This window comes from Argopecten irradians, chromosome 4, assembly GCF_041381155.1.
Source record: "Argopecten irradians isolate NY chromosome 4, Ai_NY, whole genome shotgun sequence".
NCBI classification, from domain to species: Eukaryota; Metazoa; Mollusca; class Bivalvia; order Pectinida; family Pectinidae; genus Argopecten; species Argopecten irradians.
This window is the reverse complement of record NC_091137.1, coordinates 41,323,873-41,348,410: the sequence shown is the minus strand read 5'-3', so window position 1 is coordinate 41,348,410 and position 24,538 is coordinate 41,323,873. Positions and strand designations below refer to the sequence as shown.

General features: G+C 34.2%; 1 protein-coding gene across 5 annotated transcripts in view; it reads right to left on the bottom strand.

Annotated features, from left to right (window-relative positions):
• LOC138321689 (microtubule-associated protein futsch-like) overlaps positions 1-23,637 on the bottom strand; it is a 44,823-nt gene extending 21,186 nt beyond the window's left edge. For 3 of the 5 annotated variants that reach the window (XM_069265571.1, XM_069265574.1, XM_069265575.1), the window contains exons 1-6: positions 23,505-23,637; positions 17,621-17,789; positions 10,437-12,500; positions 5,707-5,730; positions 2,295-2,485; positions 921-1,469 (exon numbers count right to left, since the gene is read on the bottom strand). In XM_069265571.1, coding sequence (XP_069121672.1) covers positions 921-1,469; positions 2,295-2,485; positions 5,707-5,730; positions 10,437-12,500; positions 17,621-17,690 — 2,898 coding nt within the window. In that variant the 5' untranslated portion in view covers positions 17,691-17,789; positions 23,505-23,637. Of the gene's footprint in view, positions 1-920; positions 1,470-2,294; positions 2,486-5,706; positions 5,731-10,436; positions 12,501-17,620; positions 17,790-22,044; positions 22,162-23,504 lie in introns of those variants that run through there. The other 2 variants (XM_069265572.1, XM_069265573.1) reach the window with 2 other exon arrangements.
• Between the last annotated feature and the right edge of the window lie 901 nt (positions 23,638-24,538).

The window sequence follows — 24,538 nt, the reverse complement described above, 5'->3', positions numbered from 1 at the left end:
CTTTCAAGATCTATGACCTGATGTCAGTGGAAAAATTTACTTTAACTGTAAAATACATGTATATCATATACTTATTCATACAGGTTTGGATTGTAAAATGTTTATAATACACCTGTAGGCTTGTTGGGTAGGAGCCAACTGACAATTCTGAGTGAATACATACGGTATAATATTTCCGTTTTTCCGTCACGTCAGCACTACCCAATTCTCTATCACAAAAAAATATCAGGGAGCACCATCCCCTGACCCTATGCCATTTAGTATACCAAGACAAAACAATGGATTCAGTTTAATGATTTTTATCGTCGGATAAGTTCTATTTGTTGAATTGTCTATTGAGAGCCGCTGGTTCCTGAATTAAGCCAACTTCCACTTGCTGTATATTACCTGTACGGGGGCGACCTACCTGTTGTTTACCTGTCATTAAAGACAGGTGTATCATTGGTACCAACAGTCACTTAGGTACTACTTATTTATATACCAATACCACACAGGTTTTCTACCTATTACTCAGGCAGAAATATGAATCCTTTTACACTGAAAACTTTGCCCTTATTCTCAAGCTATGGTCCTTGAATTATTATAGATCCTTAATAAGGTGGAAATTAGTTCAAATTTAATAGCAGGTATATTCTTAAAGATACCCCATCTCTGACAAATAATACTTTTTTTAAATACAAAACAGGAGCAGACGATTCAGTTTTTTTCTTCAGTTAAAAAAGTTGCTTACTTTACACCTTTACCACCATTGAAAAGTTAGAGCTTCTGATTTTATGTCAAGATAAAAATATTAAAATTAACTGTCCCGAAAAAATTCTGTGTCACTGTGTCCTATACGGAATGAAGTACTGATAGCACATTCACCAATATAGATGCTTGGTTTCATCATATATATGTATTAAAACATTTGCCCTTATTACCTTGACTAAATTGTCTATCTCCCTGTCCCGTTCGGGTGTTTGTGCCATCTGTTTCAGTCGACGGTACCTGTCCATCAGGTTACTGTATTCCACGTGTAGACGATTAACAGTGTCCTGAAACTTTTGGTCTTTCTGAGGCTTGACCAGGTCATCGCCAGCCATCACACCTAACACTTTCTTTTTTGTATGGTCTATAGCGCGGCCTTCAGCATCACTACCGTCCAATGAAATATCTCCGTTTGATTGAGAACGGTTACTCTGAAATGGCTGACGTTCTGAAGATTTCTTTTGTCTATTCTCATCCACTTTTTCATGAATTTCGTCAAATTTCATTCCAAGCCTAAATAATTCCCCTTCCAGCTCCTTTTCCTGGTCAAAGTTCACATCTCCTACATTGGCATTTGCCCTTTTTAACACATTATAATCTTCTTTTGATTGGAGATAATCCCGGCGTAATTTCTCATGGTCTGTACGAATTTTTTCGAACACTTTTTCTTGCTCATCATGCGTCAATTGCTGTTCATCCAACAAGGTTTTGAACGATTCCATCTGAAATTAAAGATAAAGGCAAACATGATAAGAATCCTTTAACAAAAATAATGCCATTTTGAAGAAGATGAAATATTACCCATGTGACCACTACCACTGAATATTATACAGCAATGTATGTAACCACAAGAGATTGTAATTGCATGGCTTTTTTAATACATATGTGAGTCTGACTTGAATTTAAACATATCGTTTCCTGTTTTAATTTCCTACCTCCAAAATAAGAATTTTCATAACTGACAACAGCACTAAAGCCATTTTGAATCTTGAACATAGACCCGCCTCAGAGAATTAGGCAGACGACCAGCCTCGGAGAATTAGGCAGACGGACATACACAAGCACTTTGGCATGTTCTGTACATGAGCTATCTAACCAATTCATCTCTATCTGTTTAAAAAGCATTCATGAAAAAATATACATTCAAATCAAAATAAGCCTTGACAATAATGTTCAACAGGTATATTTACAGGTTAAACTAAGTGATCTGTGTCCATCTCTTCAAAAATAATCCTTAAGAATAAGACTGCTTGCATCCAATATTGAAAAGAAGAAATTCAGCGAACATCTTTTGAGCAAGACTCATTGATAATTTTAAATCCTTGTGAATTGAAGCAAATAACGATATGGATACAAATGTAAAAGGTGTTCTTCTGAATCTGGAAATCTGACTATTGAATAAAATTTATGTTACACTTAAGCTATGAATAGCAGTACAAATGAAAACTATCCAAGTTCATCCCCACATTGACACTAAAAAATTCTGTAATGGTGGTCTTTATACAGAAGTTGTTGCTAAAACTTTTTTTTCTGTAAAGGAAACCTACCCTGTCATCCAAGCCATTGGCCTGAAATATAAGACCAAGCTTGACACTTTCCGCTCCATTTTCCGACGATAGCGCCATGTTCCTCGCCTCCTGTTCAGCGTTGCCATTGGTAAGTGCAGACTCGGACTGTGACCTGAATTTGTTCCTTGACCCCTGACCCTGGTCATTGTAAGAGTCAGCTGCTGTACTATCTGTAAAAATGAAATGAACATCTCAATAATCCTCATGGTCAAAGTCTATATAACTTTGCAGAAAATGGACATCTTGATAATCATATGGGTCTACTAAAGTCTTAATAATTTCAATTGTTTCTTTTGCAAACTTGCACACCAACTTGTGTTTTTAGATAATCGTAAGTTTTTGAAAGCAATTCTAACTATTTTGCAAAATATTGATTTCGGCAAAATACATTGTAGTTGTAATTACAGGTAGCAGGTCTTTCTTCTAATCAATAACTATTCATAGACTTCAGGTTTATGTTAACCTGGAAATCAAATAGTTGTAAAAAGTAGTAGTATGGCATGAAAAAACAAGTTAGTTGCAGCAAAAGGATTTTGGTTTTACAATTCAGCAAAACAAAACCTGTTAACAATCAAATCTTACCTGCTATCAATTCATGTGGATCACTCACCCCTGAAATTTCACAATGAACTGATCCACACATAGAATCGGAATAGTTCAAATGTATTTCAAGGGGTGAATGAGCTAAACCATCCATTGATGCATCAGTCTATCAATAGTCATGCAGCAATGGTCAATATCTCTCAGTTCTAATATTTTAACCATTTCTTGAAATATTGACCAGCACTTGAAGGCTATCATCTCTGACATTTTGTTGTTACTTATCATTAGAACCACAGTCGAAAACCTTTTTATTGAATATAAATATTTCACATTTAACATAAACAAAGTTATACCATTCCTCTGTTTGGAGTTCGCTTACAGGTGAAATTTATAGTCTACCTGTAAAATATTTGTTTAAAAGGAAAAGCACCTAGGGACTTTAAATTCTCACATTCTAACTTGAAGGAGTAAAAAAAATGCCAGTGGAAATAAAATGTAGAATAACAATTCTTTAAGGTAACCTATAAAAACAATTAAAGTTTACTTTTAACATATGTATAAAAAGAAAAATTGACAAAACAAATATACAACAGATAGGAGAAAGAGTCCCTCAAAATAATTAAGAGACAAAAAGTGATTTAGTCACTCAGACAAGATCTTGGAAAGGAGCCAGCATGCTTTAAAGAGATAAATATTTGGCAGACAAAAATCAAACTTGAATTGGACGCTTTCCAAACAATATCAATTTTTCAGTTCTGATTCAGACAAAAATATTGCCTCAATATTGGTGACCTGTTGCTCTTGATATTCCGGGATCAGAACTAAATATGTTAGGTATGCCACAGGGTGTTCCACTTTACTCAAATTCATCGAGCTGGGCTTGCGTCATGAACTCAAGAACACTTTTTAAAAGTTAAGAAAATAAAGGTTGGGCTTAATCGAAAAAACCTGTGTTAATGATCATCAATGTTTTAAAACCAAAAATATTTTTAAATTTAAAACACATGGAAATTACCATAAACATCAAACATTTCATTACAACATTATTATAGCTCTCAGCACAAATCCTATTGTTGATTTCTTTAACAACTGATATATGGTGTGCTTATTCCATGTTGATATTAAATAGAACAATCTTTGTTACTACATTAAATTTTTAAATTAAAAATTTACAATTTACAACATTTTATTTCCCAGTCAGGTTTCTACTCTGGTATTAGGTATATGATGCACATGTAATTATATGATAGTACAACACTTATTCTATCTCCATATATGTATATGTATAGCAGTTAATCTCCTGTTCTGAATAAATCTGACTAGTTGCATGCAGAGATTAAAAATAGTATGACTATATGCCTTTACTAAACTAAAATGTCATTTTTAAACAGATCGTTGGCATTCATGTCTAAACCCTATTTTAGATCTTTAATAAGGTCAATTTTAAATGTAGCCACGTCCATTGATTTGTATAAAATACACAACTGATTAGAAAAACTTCTATTCAGAATATACGATTAAAAGTATTTCTGAAACCTGAGATCTGTACTATAAACCTAATGTATCCTATATACCAGATTAACAAGCTCAATTTTCACGACTGCCTTTATAAATTTAATGTATTGTGTGTTTAGAATACACACAATGGAATTTTATTTTGGAGATTAAATATGAAGTCATCATATCGTACCTTATTTACAAAAAAAAAAAAAATGTACAGATATAAAGCACTTGTCTTTTATATTGGGAAACTTAAAAGCCGTGATATATAGACATGGATATAGTGTTTTAGAAATGAAGAAAACTATTTTTGAATTTTCATTATTTTATCGGAAATCAAGAAAACTTTTTATCAATGTCCCATTCAGCATCATATGTACCATATTTGGTCCGATAAGCGCCCCATCCCAATAAGCGCCCTATCACTATAAGTGCCCCTTCCCATTTTTGAGGTTTAATTTCACTTTAGGTTGACTTACCCTATAAATATAGACTCAAACTATGAAAACTGTGTAGTCTACGCTATTCTATTTGTTTTATTAACTGATTAATGGCTTTCTCTTTTGCAATAATTTTGTGAATGATAAGTCCAAATTTGGTTTTATCTAGCGCCACTTCATTGTTTATTTTATAACCATCCTGGACACTTACTGGATCAAATACAGTACATGTATATACCCTTGACATTTAATTATTATTGACTCTCAGTTAAAAACATTATTTGAACTTGATGACGCTATCAATGATAATTTGGTTCCTGACGGTTTCTTTGCTGCTTTCCTAAAATCCTTTTTATCTTCTAATAAATGATCAGAATTACATAAGACGTCTGTAATCATGATTAAAAAAAACTTTGCCCACATTGATCCAACACCTGGCAGTACCTTAAAATTCATACCCCCCTGAAATTTTAAAATGAGTTGTTCCAGCTTAAGATTTAGGAGATTCCAAATGACTTTTCAAAGGTGAATGAGTTTATAACAATAGCTAATAACAGCTAGGACATAAACAAAAGCAAACTAAATCTCTGAAATCTTAATGGAATCACAATTTAACATCAAACACCAAATATTTGGATCAGGTTTAAATATCATCCCTGCTCTTTTATGTTATAGACTGTACAACATAAGAAAATGTCATTTACACACAAATTAACACAATTATAAACATGTCTAAAAACATCAATATTTCAATAGGAAGCAACACAATACCAACATTTAAAATCATATTCAAATTTCACAACAAAAGGTTAGACATTACCATAACAAACAAATCAATGTACATAATTTGTCCTGTTACACAAAATAACAACCGCCATCCACAATTCCCACAGCCCACAACCACTCACCTGGCAATGGTAATGTCCTTCTCCCTGTCCAGGGCAAATTCAATCAAAATTGTTCTCATCAGTTAATCAGTAAAATGTGAAATTTCTCATATTTATTACAAGTATGTATGTGTATTTGTTTTTTATCAACATTGAATTTTGTTGTTTTTTTTCTCATTTCTTTAAAAAAAAAAGAAAAAAAAGGTGTATATAAGTTCTAAATGAATCTATCAAACATTGGCGTTATAGCAATATCTTCTACAACATGTAAGAAGGATCCTTAATTAACTGATTTACATTTAAATGTTGACCATTTGCCCCAAAATAGAGAGGTGTACCAAATGTTTTCATAATCTTGGAGTCATACAGTTTTTCGTTTTTGTGCATCTTTATAAGCTGCAAAAATTGTTAAGGTGTGTCAACATGTACCATGTACATGTAATTCCAGTTTGTTTCTGGGAGGTGAGACTTTCGCTCAAGGTATTCCAAATGCATGGTAACGCCTGGCCCACCCCCTCCTTTCCCCATCCTTCTTCCCCCTCCCCTTTTAATATCACTATGAAATCTAATTCTTCTAGCTTTTTAAAATAGAATAGTCTTCAGAGATCCTCCTTAATGAATTTTACAGTGACAGTTGATTAACATGTCATCAATACTTTTGATGTACCATATTATCTCATATCTATTGATATCATGCAATGATGCCTACATTTAATCACACAGGTAATCACTGAGCAGTATATATAAAGACTCCTTCGTAATTATCTCACATTGGGTAAGGCTGGTCATTTTATCTGACCAAACCAGGTATTGGCCAGGTATATTGACCAAATGAAAGGGTAACCTCTGAGAGACCACCCGACAGGTAGACATTTAAGCTCCTTGTTGAGCTAGAATAGGACATAGGGATGTCCCACGGATTAAGCCTCACCTGTATTTGACCATTATTAATACCAACACATGGTTATCATATGTACAGATACCTAAGTTATTTCAGAAATAAAACATCTTCGTTTTCAAAATACTGCTTTAGTACAGCGCAGTTAACACACGAAAAGTCAAATTATTTATACAACGAATTATCAAAACATACCTTCTTCTAAAGAAACTTCCAAAATATCGTACAAATCCGCAGAAGATGAAATAACTTTTTGCATGTGGACACATCGGAGATATTTTTATCCTTTGTGCTTTTCCATCAGTGTAAAGAGATTTTACCAACAATGCGTTATTATATCTTATTCAAGCTCCAGCAGAACTCAGGTCATTTAAACACCTTTCTAGTATTGTCCAGACTGGTTTTTGTAGTTATACAGAGATTGCGTTGGATCTAAGATGCCGACAACTGATAAATATTTCATAGAGAGGCCATTCAAGGGTTGGCAAAGACCTTTAACTGTCGGACAAGCTCATATATAGCATGACTGATTAGATGGCATTACATTTCATGAAAAGACAGTGAAAGCAGTTGAACTTTTTTATAAAAATCATGTTTCAAGATATACAGCAAAACACATGTTTTTCACTATTTATAACCATTTGAATTTGAATGGGTTTTAATAGGGCAAAAAGTATCGCCATGCACGCTCCGGCTAAAATCTATGATCAGGTGAAAGTTAATAGCCATTAATGATTTTGAATTCCTGAAACTAAGATGTACAGACTTTAGGTATTGATTTATAGATTCCGAATCAAAGGAGTAATAGAATTAAATGTGAAGTGGAGAAATACTGACTCCAATCACTTGAAAAAACCCAAATAGAGTACAAAGATTAGTATAAAAGTGAACAATCATGTGTACCAGAAATATGTGGATCCTATAAATAAAGCACAAAAATCCATGGGGCAGTTATATGAGCATACAACTTTTGACTTTTGAATTGCACTATTAATAAGAACTAAATTGTTAACTGAATATTTTCACTGACAACCATTTAAAAGAACTATGAAATAAATCTTCTTCAGGCTTAGATATTAACTTAGTTAGAAAGGGAGGACGATTGGGTAAAGAAAGAAAATGAGGGCCCTGGCAAATTTATTGAAGCCCAAAATTCGGATACCAAAACACAAATTTATTTTAACAAATGATATTATCTTACAGCAAAATCATAATAATGATATAAACAGGCAAAAATCAGTGGCCCAGTGGGTCCTCTACAACACAAAAAAAGGGGGCCAGTCAAGATTTTTAGAGGCCTCTGGTCTCCAGTCTTACAATAGTGTTGATGGCTGTCCTTACAACAATTTGTTTCAAAAAAATTTCTCTCCCTGATTTCCATGAAAGCTAAATTCTCTGACATTTTCTGTACAAACAATTGCCTCCTGTAGGAGGAGTTTCCCATTCACTGGCCGTATAAACAGTTAATGCTCGAGTTACAAAATCCTGTTGGAACAATTATCATTTCATCCCTTATTGAAGTCTTATGAAAAACAATTATCTCCCCTGATGATATAGTGAGTGACAAACAAATATTTCCCCTGATGTTATGTCACGTGACAAACAATTATCTCCCCTGATGATATATTGCGTGGCAAACAATTATATCCCCTGATGATATGTCATGTGACAAATAATTATCTCCCCTGATGATATCTAAAGAAAAACAATTATTTCCCTTGACAACTTCAGAGAAAGACAGTCATCTCCCTTGATGAAATTTCTTGTGAAAAACAATTATCTCCCCTTAAGATATTCAAAGCAGTGTTATTATCTACCCTGAATAAATCTTTTATAAAATATCATCTCCCCTTACAAATTATAATAACTTGAACAATATTATTTTGCAATAATTTTTCTTTTTGAAAAATAATAATAAAGCAACACAATTAAACTGCATTAAAATGGCGAGAGAACTTTCAGAATGAAATAATGAATATGCGAGTAAAATCAAACATTTCAAATAGCAAGTTAAAGTTATGCAAATACTGACTGGATAGCAAACAAGACTTTCTTTTAGTGTCCATATTAGATATTCTGTGTCCACTCTATATAATTTGTATTGGAAATAAGATATATTTAATATTGAGTGTAAATCAATAAAGAAATGTCTATCAATATAACCTGTAACAGGATTTTCCTCTCCTAGCACTAGTGTGTTGTGGTGTTAGTACATATAACGCGGTATTATGTATAGCTATAGGTAGCCGTTACGTTTTTCCGTTTAGTATTGACGATCACATTAAATGCCTAGCGAGAGATTGACGGCACATTCCATAGAGATCAATACACCATACATATGTTAATGAATTTAAAAGCAAACAAAGATATATATTCAGTTAAAATTGGGACAGATTTTTACCAGTCACACCTAAAACCTACTGCAGTTCTAATAAGCTTAACAATCCATTTAACAGAACAAATGTCCAACGCATCATTTAAAATTTTATACAAGTTTTGTCAAAACAGTGAACATGGCATTTAAATAAACATGTCTACTGTGAAATTGTGGTGAATTAAGCACCAAATGACTGTAAAAATATTGTCTTGTATTTAAATTCCTGCTAACAAGACTTTACCCTACCTGTGGGCAGGTGAGATAGGGTGAGGTTTGCGAGTCTGGACACGCACAATTCCTAGGTAATTCTGACGTATAATTCTAGCCTATAAATCCATTTACAGATATTAGTGTGATCTCGTGTTTATGACCCAAAGTGCAGTTTGGCACATACCAACAACGTTTATCCTCAACATGAAACCATTTACAATTGTGTGTGGATATTTGTTTGGGGCATTGAATATCTGTGAAACTGTAAAGACAGTTGAATCACGTACAAGGTTTATCATTGACTATAAATTGATATAACTTGAATTTAATTATTAGGTTAGCATAACCTCCGTATATAGAATTATCAATTTAGTAGAAATCATAATTAAATACGTTATTTAGTTCGTTTAAAATGATTGATGATATAAAGTTATATATATATCAATGAATCAAAGAATTGGCCCTTTTCAAATATTTTTGGAAAGAAGAGAAGTGAGAGACAGAAAAAATACAACTGATTTACATGTGCCTGAAAAAACAACTAAACTCCTTTTATCCTCTACCTAAATGGATCATGATGCAACTATGCAGGATCGGATGAGGTTTTTGAAGTATATCCTAGATATTTTAGGATTTTTTTTCCTACTTTGTACAACATCGGAAGTTATCAAGAGATATGAGAACAATTTCCTTTTATGTCAGGTCAGTATATAATGACTGTATTGTTTGACATCAATATAAAGAGAGCTTTGTCCATTTCATCCCTGACAAGTCAGCACCACCTATGCGACAGGAAATAGACCGTCAATCGACAACAGGTGTCCACCCTCCACCCTATACATACATTAACCCAAACAACAATAATATATAGCTTCTAAGTCTGCTTCGTAAGCTTTAGTGGTAGTGTTCTATATAACATATGCCCTTTGCATTATCAAAAAGCAGCTTACCATTGAATCAGTACAAAAATATGGTCAACCTACAGTACTATCTGTAATACCAATACAATATGTCCATGCTTTCAATGTTTCTTCTCCTAGAGACTCCATCGATGAATTAACAGTTGGAAATCCTTTCTCTGCATCTTTTAGTACAGTAAATAGTATCACCAACTCGTTACTGCAAACCACTTATATTTCACAATTTCACATTTTACAGATTAACACACAGTTAAGAGGTCAGTGGTCATCTTTGTAGCCATGGTGATCGACTTAAAATCACCATTGGCGACTTGATTTGATTGGGATCCAATGATTTATTACTTACCAACAGACATCGGACTGGCGTATCCCAGGGATCCCTGGAACGGAGATGGAGACTTCATCCCACGGTTGAGTTGCATGACCTGCGGTTGCTGGAGCGACTGAAGTGAGCCCGAGGTGGCCTGACTCGGAGTCGGTGAGTTAGAGTGCAAGGTGACTCTTGCTCCAAGACGTAACTGGTCAATTGTAAGCTCAGCACTGGCATATTTAGACAAAAGTTTGTCATAATCCTTCTGGAGTTGCTGAACAAGCTCTGTTGCTTGTTTTCTTTTATGGAATTCCTGATTTAATTTTGATGAAAGCTCATTTTTAGACTTATCAGAGGTAGAGTTTTGGCCCTCGCTTTCGTGTTCGTCCAGCTGTACCCGTGACAGGTCCGATACGGACATGTGTTTGGGTTTAACTGGACCAGTTTTGGCTGCAATATTGGTGGTACTTTTACTTTTGACGCGGTAAGACTGACTGACCTCGTTGGAGTTTGGTTTTGGAAGCAGACGTTTTGGCATCTTGTCTGGAGTGGACTTTTCTGTAGATCTGACGGGTTGTAGTTCAGAATCATGGAAGAAACTTTCTTGTGACCTGGCTTTAGACAGCGACGGGTTGTCTTCTCTGGAAGTATTATGGGATGACCTTTGTCGTGATCTTGCCGACAGTTGCTCTGATGCAGCTGACCTTTGACTGGCAACAGAATCTGGCCGTGTGATTTCCGATTGGCTAGTATTTCTCGGAGTCAGTGATCCGGGTCGAGCGTCCATGTGAGACTCCGAGAACACTCCAGTGGACACGGGAGTTAGAGATCCATCCCTACTGGTACGAGAAGCATATGAATGGGTACTTAAAAAAGAATCGTTATGATCAAACGATCTATCCTCACGAGGCCCTGAGTGTCTGTGCAACTGATTATTTTGATATTGTTGTCCTTTCGAACTGTTGCTCATAAAAGAATCATTATGATCAAATGACCGATCACTTCCACGTGAATTTGGCCTCCTTACTAAATGACCCTTTTTGTCACCTGGCGTGTTTGAGCGGCTCCCTTCATGACTGAGACGACTTCCTGACCTGCTGCCAAAACTTGGCGTCAGCATGGAAGGGGTGTCTCTTTCACCAAAGGCACGACGTTTGGCCGGTTTGGGAGCATCAGATATTCTACTAGTTATATCAAATATCTCGTCATCATCACCAGTGCGCTGAGACTCCTCAAAGTCTATACTGTCAGCATCTCTAACACCGAAATCGATCTCCTGATCGGGGTCACTTACTCTCTCATTGTAGTACTTTAACGCCTCCTCTGGCGAAATCTCGGGAAAAGAGCGATCACTTATTGTACGAGCTGAACTGGCTGTGTTGGGTCGAGTATGTGTTTGGCGTTCTTCTGGTGGTTCGTACTCCTCACGGTTGTCTGCCTTATCTCCATGAAATCCTCCAATTCCCGGACTTCTGATGGGAGTTTTCTTTATGAAATTATCAAGATCATTGTCCTCGTCCGCAGAATAGTCAATATCCTCTCTCGACACATGGTCTTCTAATATTTCAAATTCATCAAGAGAGGCCAAAGGTTCGGCGAGTTCCGCACCATCAATTAAAACACCAAGTTCCTCTAACTGTTTATAATAATCGGAATCAAACAATTCCTTATTTCCCGAATCTGTTGTGCTTTTGAAATTATCATTAGTATCGTCAAACGTCAATGAGTGATCAAAACTACTCCTGCTACTAAGTCCACTTTGGAGGTCGCTCTGGTGTTTACTCGGGGGTGAGCGAATATTGCCATTATCGTAACCAATGTCCCTGTCGAAACTGTTTCTGAATGCATCGCCTTCAAAGCTAAGGTCATCTTTGGAGGCTTCAAGGTCACTGATATTAACATGACTGTCCTCTAAAGCTTCGTAACTAGGATAGGATTGGAGGTCGAACTGGCGGATGGTTGAGGTACTGCCACCCGACTGTTTGTCTCCCCCTAGTCCAGAATCGGTCCAGTGTGTGGTGGAACTACGAGATGTGTACTTGCTTTGGGCATCAAAATCATCTCTTACGATTCCATCGTCGTCTATCAGTATACCTCCAGCTGAAATGAGAGAAAAAATTTTTTTACAAAGGATACCAACTTATACTTGGATGTCATTGAATACTGATATTTAAACATGAATATTACTATCAATCATGTATCATTTATCTTTCAAAAGAGTTTCATTCAAAGTAAATTAGATTCTGTTCTATTGAACATGAAATTTGAAATCCTGTTAATCCCTGTAACCTGCGACACACGATATGCCATAACCAGTAAGGCTCTAAGTTTGGCCTTCAGGAAATTAATGACAAGTTTGTATACTACGTATAGAGGTTTAGCTATAAACCCACTATCGGGTCTACAAAGATCACATTTCTATCCCAACACAAGGACAAACAGCTCACTAAATACCAATACACTGTACAGTATTGGGAGAATTTTGTTACTGGAAAATACCGGAAATTGTAAAATTCCTGCTGGCTACAGAATTTTAGGTTTTGGTTGCTTTGATTGAAAAAAGCTTCAAATACACCTAGCTTGAGCTTCATCAACCTTTCTATAGCAACATTGTAGTATACAATTAGGTTGGTTCATGAAATACAATATACTCAAGTTTACATATTTCATTAAGGTGGAGCAGACGGTCAATGCTCATTATACCGCTCCACTATGCTTCCTCTGGCATAATTTTACCACTATTTTTAGCTCTCCAATCATGCAGGTAGCATGACTCTCAATAGTTTGCCATAATCCACAGCTCAGATTAATTATTCACAACTAACACAAAAGTACATTTAAAATACAGTGAATGAAAAAACTTTCATTCCATCTCCATGGTTATGTATGTGATGCAGACCACAGTTACTAATTATCAACACAGGACGAGAAGTACACGGTCCATGACTTTAACCAATATGAATAATTAAAAGGTCTCTAAACCACTATGAAATATAACAATGACAATAGCTCCAGGTATTGTTCATAGGCCATTGTTTTAATTCAACTGGAAGTACCTGAATTCTAAGTTACCGGTATGTGTGTGTCATCGATGAATTGGATGGATTGGAACTGAAAATGCTTTCATTCACAGATACATATCATATACACATTTCCATATAATAACATTAATTGTCATGTTTATCTGTAGACTGTAAAAGCAACCCTGAATTCAAAATTCTGGAAAATTTATTCATTGATAATGGTGAAATGCTGATGGAATCAATTTATTATTTAAACTGCTGGTATCTAATTCAACCATATCAAAACAGTGAGTGTAACTTTCATGCCAACATATATGATATCATTCTAGAAATAAAGGTTTTGATTTCAAATGAAACCAGTATATGGTCATAACGTCTTTTTTGGCTAAATTTTGTTAAGGCCCACTACCTTTCCGGAGCAAAACATTGAGATTTCTTAAAAACATTCATTATTTTTTTAAGAAACCTCAATGTTTTGCTCCGGATTACATAAGAAAATATATATACCGATGGCCTAAGATGAAGTTACAACACCAAACATATGCAACATTTCCTGTGGATCATATGTATGATAACAGTAGAGAGTCATTTCGCTGTTTGGTATCTGGCGCAGTGATTATATAGTCAACTACCACGCAATATTTAGGAATACAGCGGGAAACATAAGACAACCCGCGTTATAAAAACTATCATTTTATCTATTTCAATCAAATTGTTCAAGAGGTGATGTTACGTGTAGTATTAACGGTAAGTTAATAACTTTTGCGATTTTACAAAATTATCAATCTCGTTTACATACTCATATTTTTTTTTTAAATCAAAAGCTGTTTCGCAAAAGTAGCGGGCCTTTAAAGATATATCAGTATAATCTAACAACTAGAAATCTGAGACATAACTGTCCCCATCACCATATGGAATTGCAGAGATGCAATGCCATGGATGGTACGGTATACAGACACCAAAAATATATAATAATTAAGTCCAAATTCAAAGTCATACCTATCTGGTTTTCAAGGTGAATCATAACAAGCAATTTATAGTAGAAATATAATTATAGAAGTCTGATAAAATCTATACTTTTAGGCCCGCTGTGGTGAAGAGCTCATTCCATTTAAAATATTAGGACCCCCTGTAAGTCCAAGTGTTCACTAGTAATATAGACCAAATATCTTAAGGTGAATCTTATCACACATAAATACACACTTAATAGAAAATCTATATAGGCAGTGGTAGGTGTCGGACACATTTACAGCATATATTCTATATAAAACAACTTGAATTTCAATTTTCGTTTACGTATATTAACCTTATCTGGTATAAGATCAATTAGGAAATTATTCGGTTGTAAGATTAATTTATATACAGGTATATCATATTTGTTTTTAAATTCTGTACCATCAGGGGCAGCCTATTACAAAATGTAGGCCTAGGTATGACAGCCAGTCAAGGAGGGGAAAAAACTTATTACCGTGAGGGGATTTCCGTAGAATACGCTATGGGCCAAATATTAATTTGATTAGAATTATATCAAAAACTCTTCATGCTAAATTTAATCTATGGTTAGACCAATTTTTCTTGTCTTCTTTCAAATATACATGTCATATTTTTTTATATATGATATCATATCATCATGATGCATGGATGACACACATGTGATCAGAAACAACTCAACTTCAGGACATCAGAACCTCTTTAGTTTTTACTGATATCAATAGAAAAGCTTTAACGTTAAATCTAGAAATCACTTCCTCGAGTTTAATGAAAATTACATGTATACTGTATTGGTTCAATAATGACATACTGGTGGGAAGCTGTCTAAAACATGGGAAGTGCCGTCACTTCATCATATTTGAAGATGAATTAAGTCATTTCAAATGATCAGCAAAAAAGCCTGCATTCTCGGCATACTTTGAACACTTTGTGCAAAGTAAACAAATGCTTAATAAGAGCATGGTAACAAGTTAGGACCAAATCACCTATTATTGTATCCTTCTGTTGACCTTTGATGTACATGTATATAGCAGTATAAATACAATATTTACCTACCTTAGATTTACAGTTACCTATCCCCAAGCTCAGTCCATTTTACCTGCCCACATGTATATATACATGTTCAGCGTCTAACTTTAGAGAGTTACTATTACAAGTGCCTCCGAGATTATAAAGCTCACAAACGATTTCTTTCCGGTTTTTATGGCATCTTTATATGATATAGAACATTGATAGGTTTATGTACAAGTGGGTAGGTAAGTCACCCGTAATAAGACCTTATAACAGATGTCAACACATAGTTATATATAGCATGTGGAGCGATATAAATTTTGGATGACATTTCGCCAATACTGTAGAGTAAGTCACATCTATATCAAAGGATCTTATACACTAGAGACAAACTGAAATGGACGCCAGTGGTCTTTTATACTTGCATCATAATTAAATTTTCAAATGAAAAGTTTTACTCCATGAGTGATAGTATCATGTTCTAGCTGAAATAAACTGCCAATATACAGTTGAATATAATCCACCAATAGATTTGGTGTACACAATTTCAATAGTCGTTTCACAGAATAAATGGCCCAATTCAATGCCTGGTTCATGGGTTTACAAATAATGGACTGAAAACAAATCATAGGCAATAAAAGACTTCAATTTTTTAGAATGCGCTATCTATGAAAATGTCCTATGGAAAAAATCAATAATTAAGTCTTTAAAGGGATAATTTAAAACCATTACCAAAACTGAGCTGTGATTTTTTGGCTTCGATATAAATTTTTATTATCCACTGTGTGAAGTGGGATACTCTAGAGGTCAAATTATGTCCAGAAAAATTCAAAACTTTCATGTCTCACAAAGTGATCGCAGTCCTGTAATCTAAATACCTGTATGTATCCGATGAAGGAAACAAATAAGTTTTGTTTTTTGATAACTGTAATATTATATATATTGGTCAATTTTTCAAATGAAAAAATATCTTTAGCCCTTCAACGAAATGCATACTACGAAATGCATACTTCAATTACTGTGAAAAAAAAAGTTCATGCATTGACACAAAATACCTTATTTTACCTTCTACGGTCTACAGCAGTATATATTCCTCAAATATTAAGTCCTTTTTGTTATTTTCCACTGAATTGAATACACTTAACTTCATTAAATTATATTTCTCCAGTTGACACTGCATAAAACTTTCTGCCGACCACATTTGTTCCTAACACAGTTACTAGAGACTCGCAAATAGGAATGACTTATCTACCAGAAAAGTCTTCATTTAAACATTAAACGGATGAACATGCAGAAGGCCTTGGGGTGAGATTTAGACGATAGTCTATTACAGAAATAGAACAGAAGATCTTTAGTAAAATCTGCTTCTCACAGCAAGTGTGTGGGTATTAGCTTCAATCATTGATCGTGATCAATCTTGTTTAGTTTCTCTTTTAATCCCATTGATTGTCATTGACCAAGCAAGAAAGGCAAGTATGGTTAGCTTAATCACAACAAAATAAAACTTATTTTCAAACATAAAGGCAATATGATTACTGATTAAAAATATCTGTAAGATGCTCAAACTGAAGTTTTAATGATATTTTCTAAATAAATTTAAAGAAAGGGGAAACAAAATAGATTGATAAATGAAATTTATAAAAGATGCTAATTTCCTAAGGCTGACCAAACAACGATACCGCACCAGTCAGTCAGAGAAAAGATTAAATGTTATGTCAGTGTGAAAATTGTCAGGTTTAAATTCAGTCATGCTCTATTCAAAAATGGCTACAATTCAACAAACAGTCCTGGCGGACGTAAAAACACTTCAAGTACAAAATAAACATTGGGATCAGGAAACAAGAGTTTGTGAGAAGGTATAAACATTTGTGTCGACACTTGTACGAGTTTACAGTTAATGATACACCTATACATGTATATATTTACATAATGTGCCTGTAGGCCAGGTGCATTTTTAAGGTATCATGGGTCATTTTACCAAAATATTGCATCACTAATTTATTCTATATACTAATTGCCATCGATGCTACCAGTAATCAGACTAAAAACTGATGATGTGACAGAAAAAAATCGCAAACTTTAATGCATGGAAGATTTGTTAAATCTGGAGAAATTATCATATTGCTATCTCAAACAATTTCTGGAAATTCCTATGACAATATTGACTTTTAAAGTTAATGGATAACGAATACTTACAGGAAGCTGAGTCTCGAAGGATTCCATCATCATCTAGGTCGAAATCATCACTGTATCCAAGGAACGCCATGGTAACCGTGTCATTAGCTGTAGATTATCATCATTGGATATTGACTGGTAATCTCTCTATATATAATCTGTCCCTGGTCACAGTTGGCCATGCTTTATTCTGTAATGGAAAATTTATGATTGAATTAACGATACTTAATGTATGACTATCTCAATATTGAACCTTAACTTTGATAAATACAGTTGTATTCCTCAGTATGACCCCTGACCTAGACACCAACAGGTTAGGCAAAAAAAAATAGGGTAGGTTGGCCGAGAATTTGTTTTTATTTCAATTTTTTTTTTTTTTTTTTTTGAGAAGGGGTTCAGTTGCTTTATTACTACATTGATAAATACAGTTGTATTCCTCAGCATGACCCCTGACCTTGACACCATCAGTTAAGGTTATTAAGGATAGGTGTCAAAGAGACATCTACAGTCAAGGTCATGTGGACTGCTAGCAGGAAAAACGTCAACAATCAATCAAGGTCAATCAGAGAGACTGGTGTCATGGAAACACTAACAATCAAGGTCAAATGAGGACTGGTGTCATGGAAACACCAACAATCAAGGTCAAATGAGGACTGGTGTCAAGGAGACACCAACAATCAAGGTCAAATGAGGACTGGTGTCAAGGAGACAATAGCAGTCAATTACAATGTCATATGAGGACTACAAAGTGTCATGGATATACCAACAGTAAATCATATAGGACATTTTGACACCAATGGATTGGAATCAAAATTAAGATATTTATGGTATTTTTCATGATTGATACTGGTACCTGTAATCACTGATGGTACCTAGCATCCCAGCACACTGTCATTAAATGTTTATTACTAATAACACATTCAGCCTACTGCAGATTTACAATCACTGATAGAATATCTCATTATAATCAATATAAATACAGTGGTGGTCACTATTTAACATCTGAATATCTGATATATATGATATCAATTGACACCTTGGACTGGTCGATCATATGTGTGGTCAATCAGGAATCAGGCAATTAAATGTAAGGGTAACAGAATTATCAAAGGTCATTTACATGGACAAACAACACCTGAAATAGCTGGTATGGCAAGATTGACTGTTAAGACAGAGGCCAAAGAGAAGGATGCTGATGTCTCTATGATATGAACCTAGGAAGGTCAATCTAATGTGGTCAAGTCACACACATCAAACATATTACAATGCACACTTTTGTATATTTCAGTGATCTCACTTGTGTATAGACATACAAACTTCTTCTTCAGAATATCACCAGCACAGAAACATGAATCTTTTGACTCCTGATTTGGCAGACAAACTTTAGGAATGGAATTGATGGCTGTTATGGTCATGGGATTGTGAGACAACTAGAGGGGGATCTGAAAGTGGTTAGAATAGGACTTGATCAATACTTTTGAATGACAGACACATTCGAGTGGTAGTCGGCAAGAAGCATTTGCTATGACCTCCAAATAAAAGAATTCATCTTGGCAGTGAAGCTATGAACAGTCATGCTGCTGTCAGCGACATAGCTTCTAACAATTAAAGGGCTTTACAAGAATCTTTAAAACCAGAATTCATACATACATTGTTACCAGTCATAATATCCAGGCTAACAATTTCATCATTTTTACATCTTACATTGCATGCACAAATCCTGCAATTAATAAAGCTTTGAAATGCTATACATGCACTTGAAATAATTGGTTTTTGAAGAAAACAAAAACAAAAACAAAAACACTTAAGATTTTTTTTTACCCCTGTGACTTTTGATAAAGGTCAAGGTCACTCATATTATCAAACCTGATAAACTGTAAGCAAGAAATGAAAATCCAGTCGATATGTCCAAAGTATGAAATTATTCTTTCAAACATACTCCATGGAATAATAAGAAGCTGTTTCCAATCCCTCCAAATTTAAAACAAAGATGAACAACTGTGATTCATCCGTACATAAAGGCTGGTGTATAAAGAAGGTGTGTCAATCGTTCTCCAGGTATATATCCAGGTAAATGCTCCGTTACCTGAATCCACCATTGAAATACACACTTCCGAATACTCAGCTGGCCCCATTCCAAGAGTATTGTCCCACCAAGTGTGGAAATATAGGGTTATAATTCCAGTTAGGGTTTAACACCATGCTGCTTAGTTATATAGATTTTGGCAAGGTAGTCACTTATAGGAGACAGGGGTATCCAAAAACTTGCTGTACACATATTAGGACTGAAATTTATTTTGTAATTTGCAAACTGTAAACAAATTAGAGCTTAACTGACACTGCTCAAGGTAGACAGTACACAAACATTTGTCATTAAATACAACTAGATAATTTATACCGATGTTTTAATAAGAATACAGATACAGGTAATTGATTTGAAACTTTCAATTCATTTATTATATTTAAATATTATTTCTTCTTTTTTCAGTACAAGTATGTATCATTAAAGTTGCTTCGGATTTAATATCATGGATTATCTATATTTACAATCTTTGAATCTATATCAGAATTTTTTTTTAAATCATTACTGCAAAATATATCAGTTACTGCCCTTGTCACCAGTTAGACCTCTGAAGCAATCATGTTTACGATCATCTCCAATCAGTTATGTTTTTAAATTTTAAGGTTTGCGAAGGTCATTCTGGCTGGTCTAGAAAACTAAATTCTTATTGCACAAAAAGTATTTACAAAGGGTAAAAGTGTTCAGAAATTACTACCTTTGTCAATTTTATGAGGCAATTATGTTCAAATTACTTTACACCTGCTACAAACACTGAACAGTGAATAAAACCAATTTTAGTAATTAACAAATTACCTTGAACATGAAAGCACTTTCCAAATACTGTAATTATATAATGACAAAAATTTTCATTAAAACTGGAAAATTAAAGCCTCTGTTACCATTATGAAAAAACTTGTACAATTTGTGTATAGTACTAGTGGCCTTAGCTGAGATTAAAGACGAAGGTCATGTGATTACTATCATGGCTCAAAAATGGTCTAATAACAGAATGTTTTGCGGAATAGGTATTACAACTTATTACAGACATAAAAAACATGAAAAACTTTCCATGAACAAGATATGGTCAAAGTAACACCAATCTGTATGTCCGTAACACTGAAAGATCTACCACAAGTACACGTACATCAATCAAGTATATGTTAAAGTGAATAGTCGGGCAAAGAAAACCAGTCTAAATGCGTTCATTGGCCTTCCAAAAGTTCTCACATATTAATACGACGGTCAAGTTCTGCTTAGTTTCCCAGTTCTGACCATTAAAGTAAAGAAAAGTTGAAAGCATTGAAAGCGAGGCTGCGTGGAAATGTAACCACGGACATACTGAGCCGGGAGGACGTTTTAGAATTCCCGAACTTTAAATCAATTTCTTCGTACGCAGACAGATTTTGACGAGAGATTTTATTTTTCCATTTCATAGGAAATTATACTGAATACATTCACACCATTTTTACTGACTTTAGCCATCCTTGCCCGACTGTTCACTTTAATATTGTGATTGAGGCAGGACAACTCTCCTATCTGTACAATTTTGATCTTAACAGAGTCACTCCCCACTCAATCAATAAAGTATGAACTGGTATTGACCAGAATTTCAAGCGATAGAGCATGATTTTGAGGTAGGGTAAATATTATGCATTAAACTTGAAGGTCAAAACCAGAGGTTGCAGTGACCTAATTTTGGCACAGTTAGGATATACAAAGCCTCATACAGACACACTCATGATACACTTTTTCTTTTTTTTCATTAGCATCGGTTTTCACTGACAAATACTATCCTAATACTAATGGAGACATTTTTATGAAGGTCAAGGGTAAAAATATAGGTCATAGTGACCTAATTTTGGTACACTTTTCACCACATATAACACACTTATCTGTTAAACAGATCTTAAACTTCTTGAATATATGGTGAACAATAGAATTATATATCATGCATAATTTGCAATTGACATCGGACTAGTACAACTTGGTGGTGTGAAGCATAAATACGTCTAGATCCAAGGTGAAATGTAGGTCATTGAGCTAGTCCAAACATATGCAGTCTATAATTAAAGTAACCTACTTAATTTAAAAGTGCATGTACATGTAACACATGAAAACTATTTTTGACCCACATAATCCCAGTATGCAATTTTAGCAAAAAGCTACAAACAGACAACCACAAAGCTAATTAAACTCTCACAATATAAATGTATATGGTTTAGATTAAAAAAAACAACAGATTGTCATAATAAGCCTAAAAATATTCCTCTACCGAAAGGAACTATCTGAGGATTGGTATACCTGTATACCATACAAAATAATACAATAATTTTAAGAAGGTGATCTACGTAAGCATGGTAAAAAAGATATTGAATAAATTTACCTGATGGTCAAATTAATCACTTTGAATATTCCAATTACTTAATATACATCCTGATCCATTAATATTCTGAAGATTAAGAAAGTGTCCAGTAGCACGTCTCAGCACATGTGTACAAACAATCACAGTTTACACTACTTTTATTTTACCAAACTTTATACCAACTCAACACTAACTCTGATTTGATACCATGCCAAAAGCTCGGGTTTATCAAAATAAACACACAGGTATGACTCTGCTCTAAGGTTCCACAGGCATTTATGGGTATGGCATCTGTAGTATGTTATCAGATATAGGAAATACACTATAAATTTACACACCAGGAAACACCTTGATGTGGGCAGGTTTTACACCATACTAGGGAGTACTCAGTACAAAGTTGGCAATTGATGTATGTACATTGACAATATCAAATTTATTTACAAATGAGAATAATTTTACAAAACCTTTATACATGAACTTTCAGCTACATTATTACATTCTATGGTTCAATTGACAGCAAAAAATAGTGAAAAGTCAAAGTATTTTTGTACAGTTGTTTATCTAAAGCCGTTAAATTAACCGAAGCAAATGAAATAATTAAATACAAACATAATTTGGGCACTTAACAGAAAATTTTGATTACAATGCCAAAAAAAATATTTTTTAAAAAAAAATAAATAAAATTTGCTTCATAAGGAAAACAACTTTTGATATGATATCAAATCATCCAGGTAATAATATATATAATTTGTAGTCTTTTAGAACAATTAAAGCACATAACTAATTGAAAATACAAATGAATAACTCTTAGCTATTTCGGAAAAAAGACTTTGCTGAAAAAATCTAAGATTATGTACCAAATAATTTGCACACACCTACAAAGTATTAGCCATGCCAAATACTTTGGAATTAAAATATCTAGATATTTAGCATGCACAGCCTACACGAGTACATGTGTGTATTACATGTCTTGTTTTCGTGTATAGGCATGTACGAGACACAGGTAGACCAATATTATAAATGTCTGACATTGATATGGCCGAACAATACATACCCCTAAAACAGCGCTGACATTAGCATAACTATAAGATCCCTCTTGTCTCTTCTGAAAATAACCTTGAAAAGTCGATTTTATTTGGGTTTTTTCTGGTTTTGTCGATTGTTGAACCTCTCTCGATCTGATAATGTAATATCGAACTCTCTTCTGTTGACAAACGTATTTCCACTATGTTATAACATTTCTCCTTAGTCTTGATATATGTGCGAACGAAAGTCCATTCTTTATATGCAAACAAAGAATAATCCTAGATATTGCTTTTGCAAAACACGTTGCTAGAGAAACCGCGTCGCTTTCCTAGATACGAGCGAATGATAACAGGTGCCCGTTACGGGTTTATTATCTGCGGTAAAGTCCAGTCTTTGACGGATGTTAAAATTTTGACAGATGATTAAAATATCAAAACAAAAAAGAAATGCCTTACCTTTCCATAGATTACTCTAATATCCAGGCAATTAATATTTTATAAACATCCGGCTCTCGGTACATTGACAGATGTCTCAAAATGTGTAGAACAGACGCGCTTCAGTGAACATATGGGGCTATTATAAAATTAGGAACGAAAATACGGAAAGCACTGTGATCGACGGGACTTATTTTTCCGGACCAGCACATAAATATATGGTGAAAACAAAGCATGTAAAGTTTTATATAATTTATAAATCAATAAGCATTTCAGTATTTTTTGAAACACAAAAAAAAATATTTTAAAAAACCCACTAGCAGTCACAACAAAAAAACAAACAAACAGCTGCTTGGATAATTAATACTTTTTGATCTTATAATATAACAGTGTTTGAAGGGAAATAACTCCCATATTTATCTTACTAAAAATACCCTTGTAGTACATATAAATGTCTGTTCAGCACGATTAAGTTAGATAGAAAATCTTCCGATACCGATTGGCTCTGTTCGTCACGCTGGGCATATCATGATGATAAAAAACAATGCATACTTCCATATTATCATAGAATCAATCTATATATTAACTAAATCAGATAAATATATGATATAATAATAATATGTATATATATATATATGTTTCTGACTAAAAATAAAAACACTTCCACTGGAATGTAATTTGCAATTAAAAATATAACTATTTTTTTTTCTTCAAAATATGATATACTGAACGCAGAAAAAAAATAACAGAGGATTCGAGGCCGTCTTATGATTTAAAGTAAATTTGTGCAATCATATTTTATTTTGTTTGATATCAATATGTCCTCAGTGTACATATTTGACCCTAGTAGTAAAATATTCGAGAGATGTTCGAATGAAATGGGGAAAAAAAGTCAGACAAAAAAAAAAAAAAAAAAAAGAAATATGGATACTAGATCTATTTCAAACAAACAAGCATATACCTTGAATATATCGGAATATTCCAATGCTGGCTAGTTCCGTCATCGGGTGGATGGTCCTCCTTCCTCAGACGGTACGTCCTCCAGAGGTGCGCCG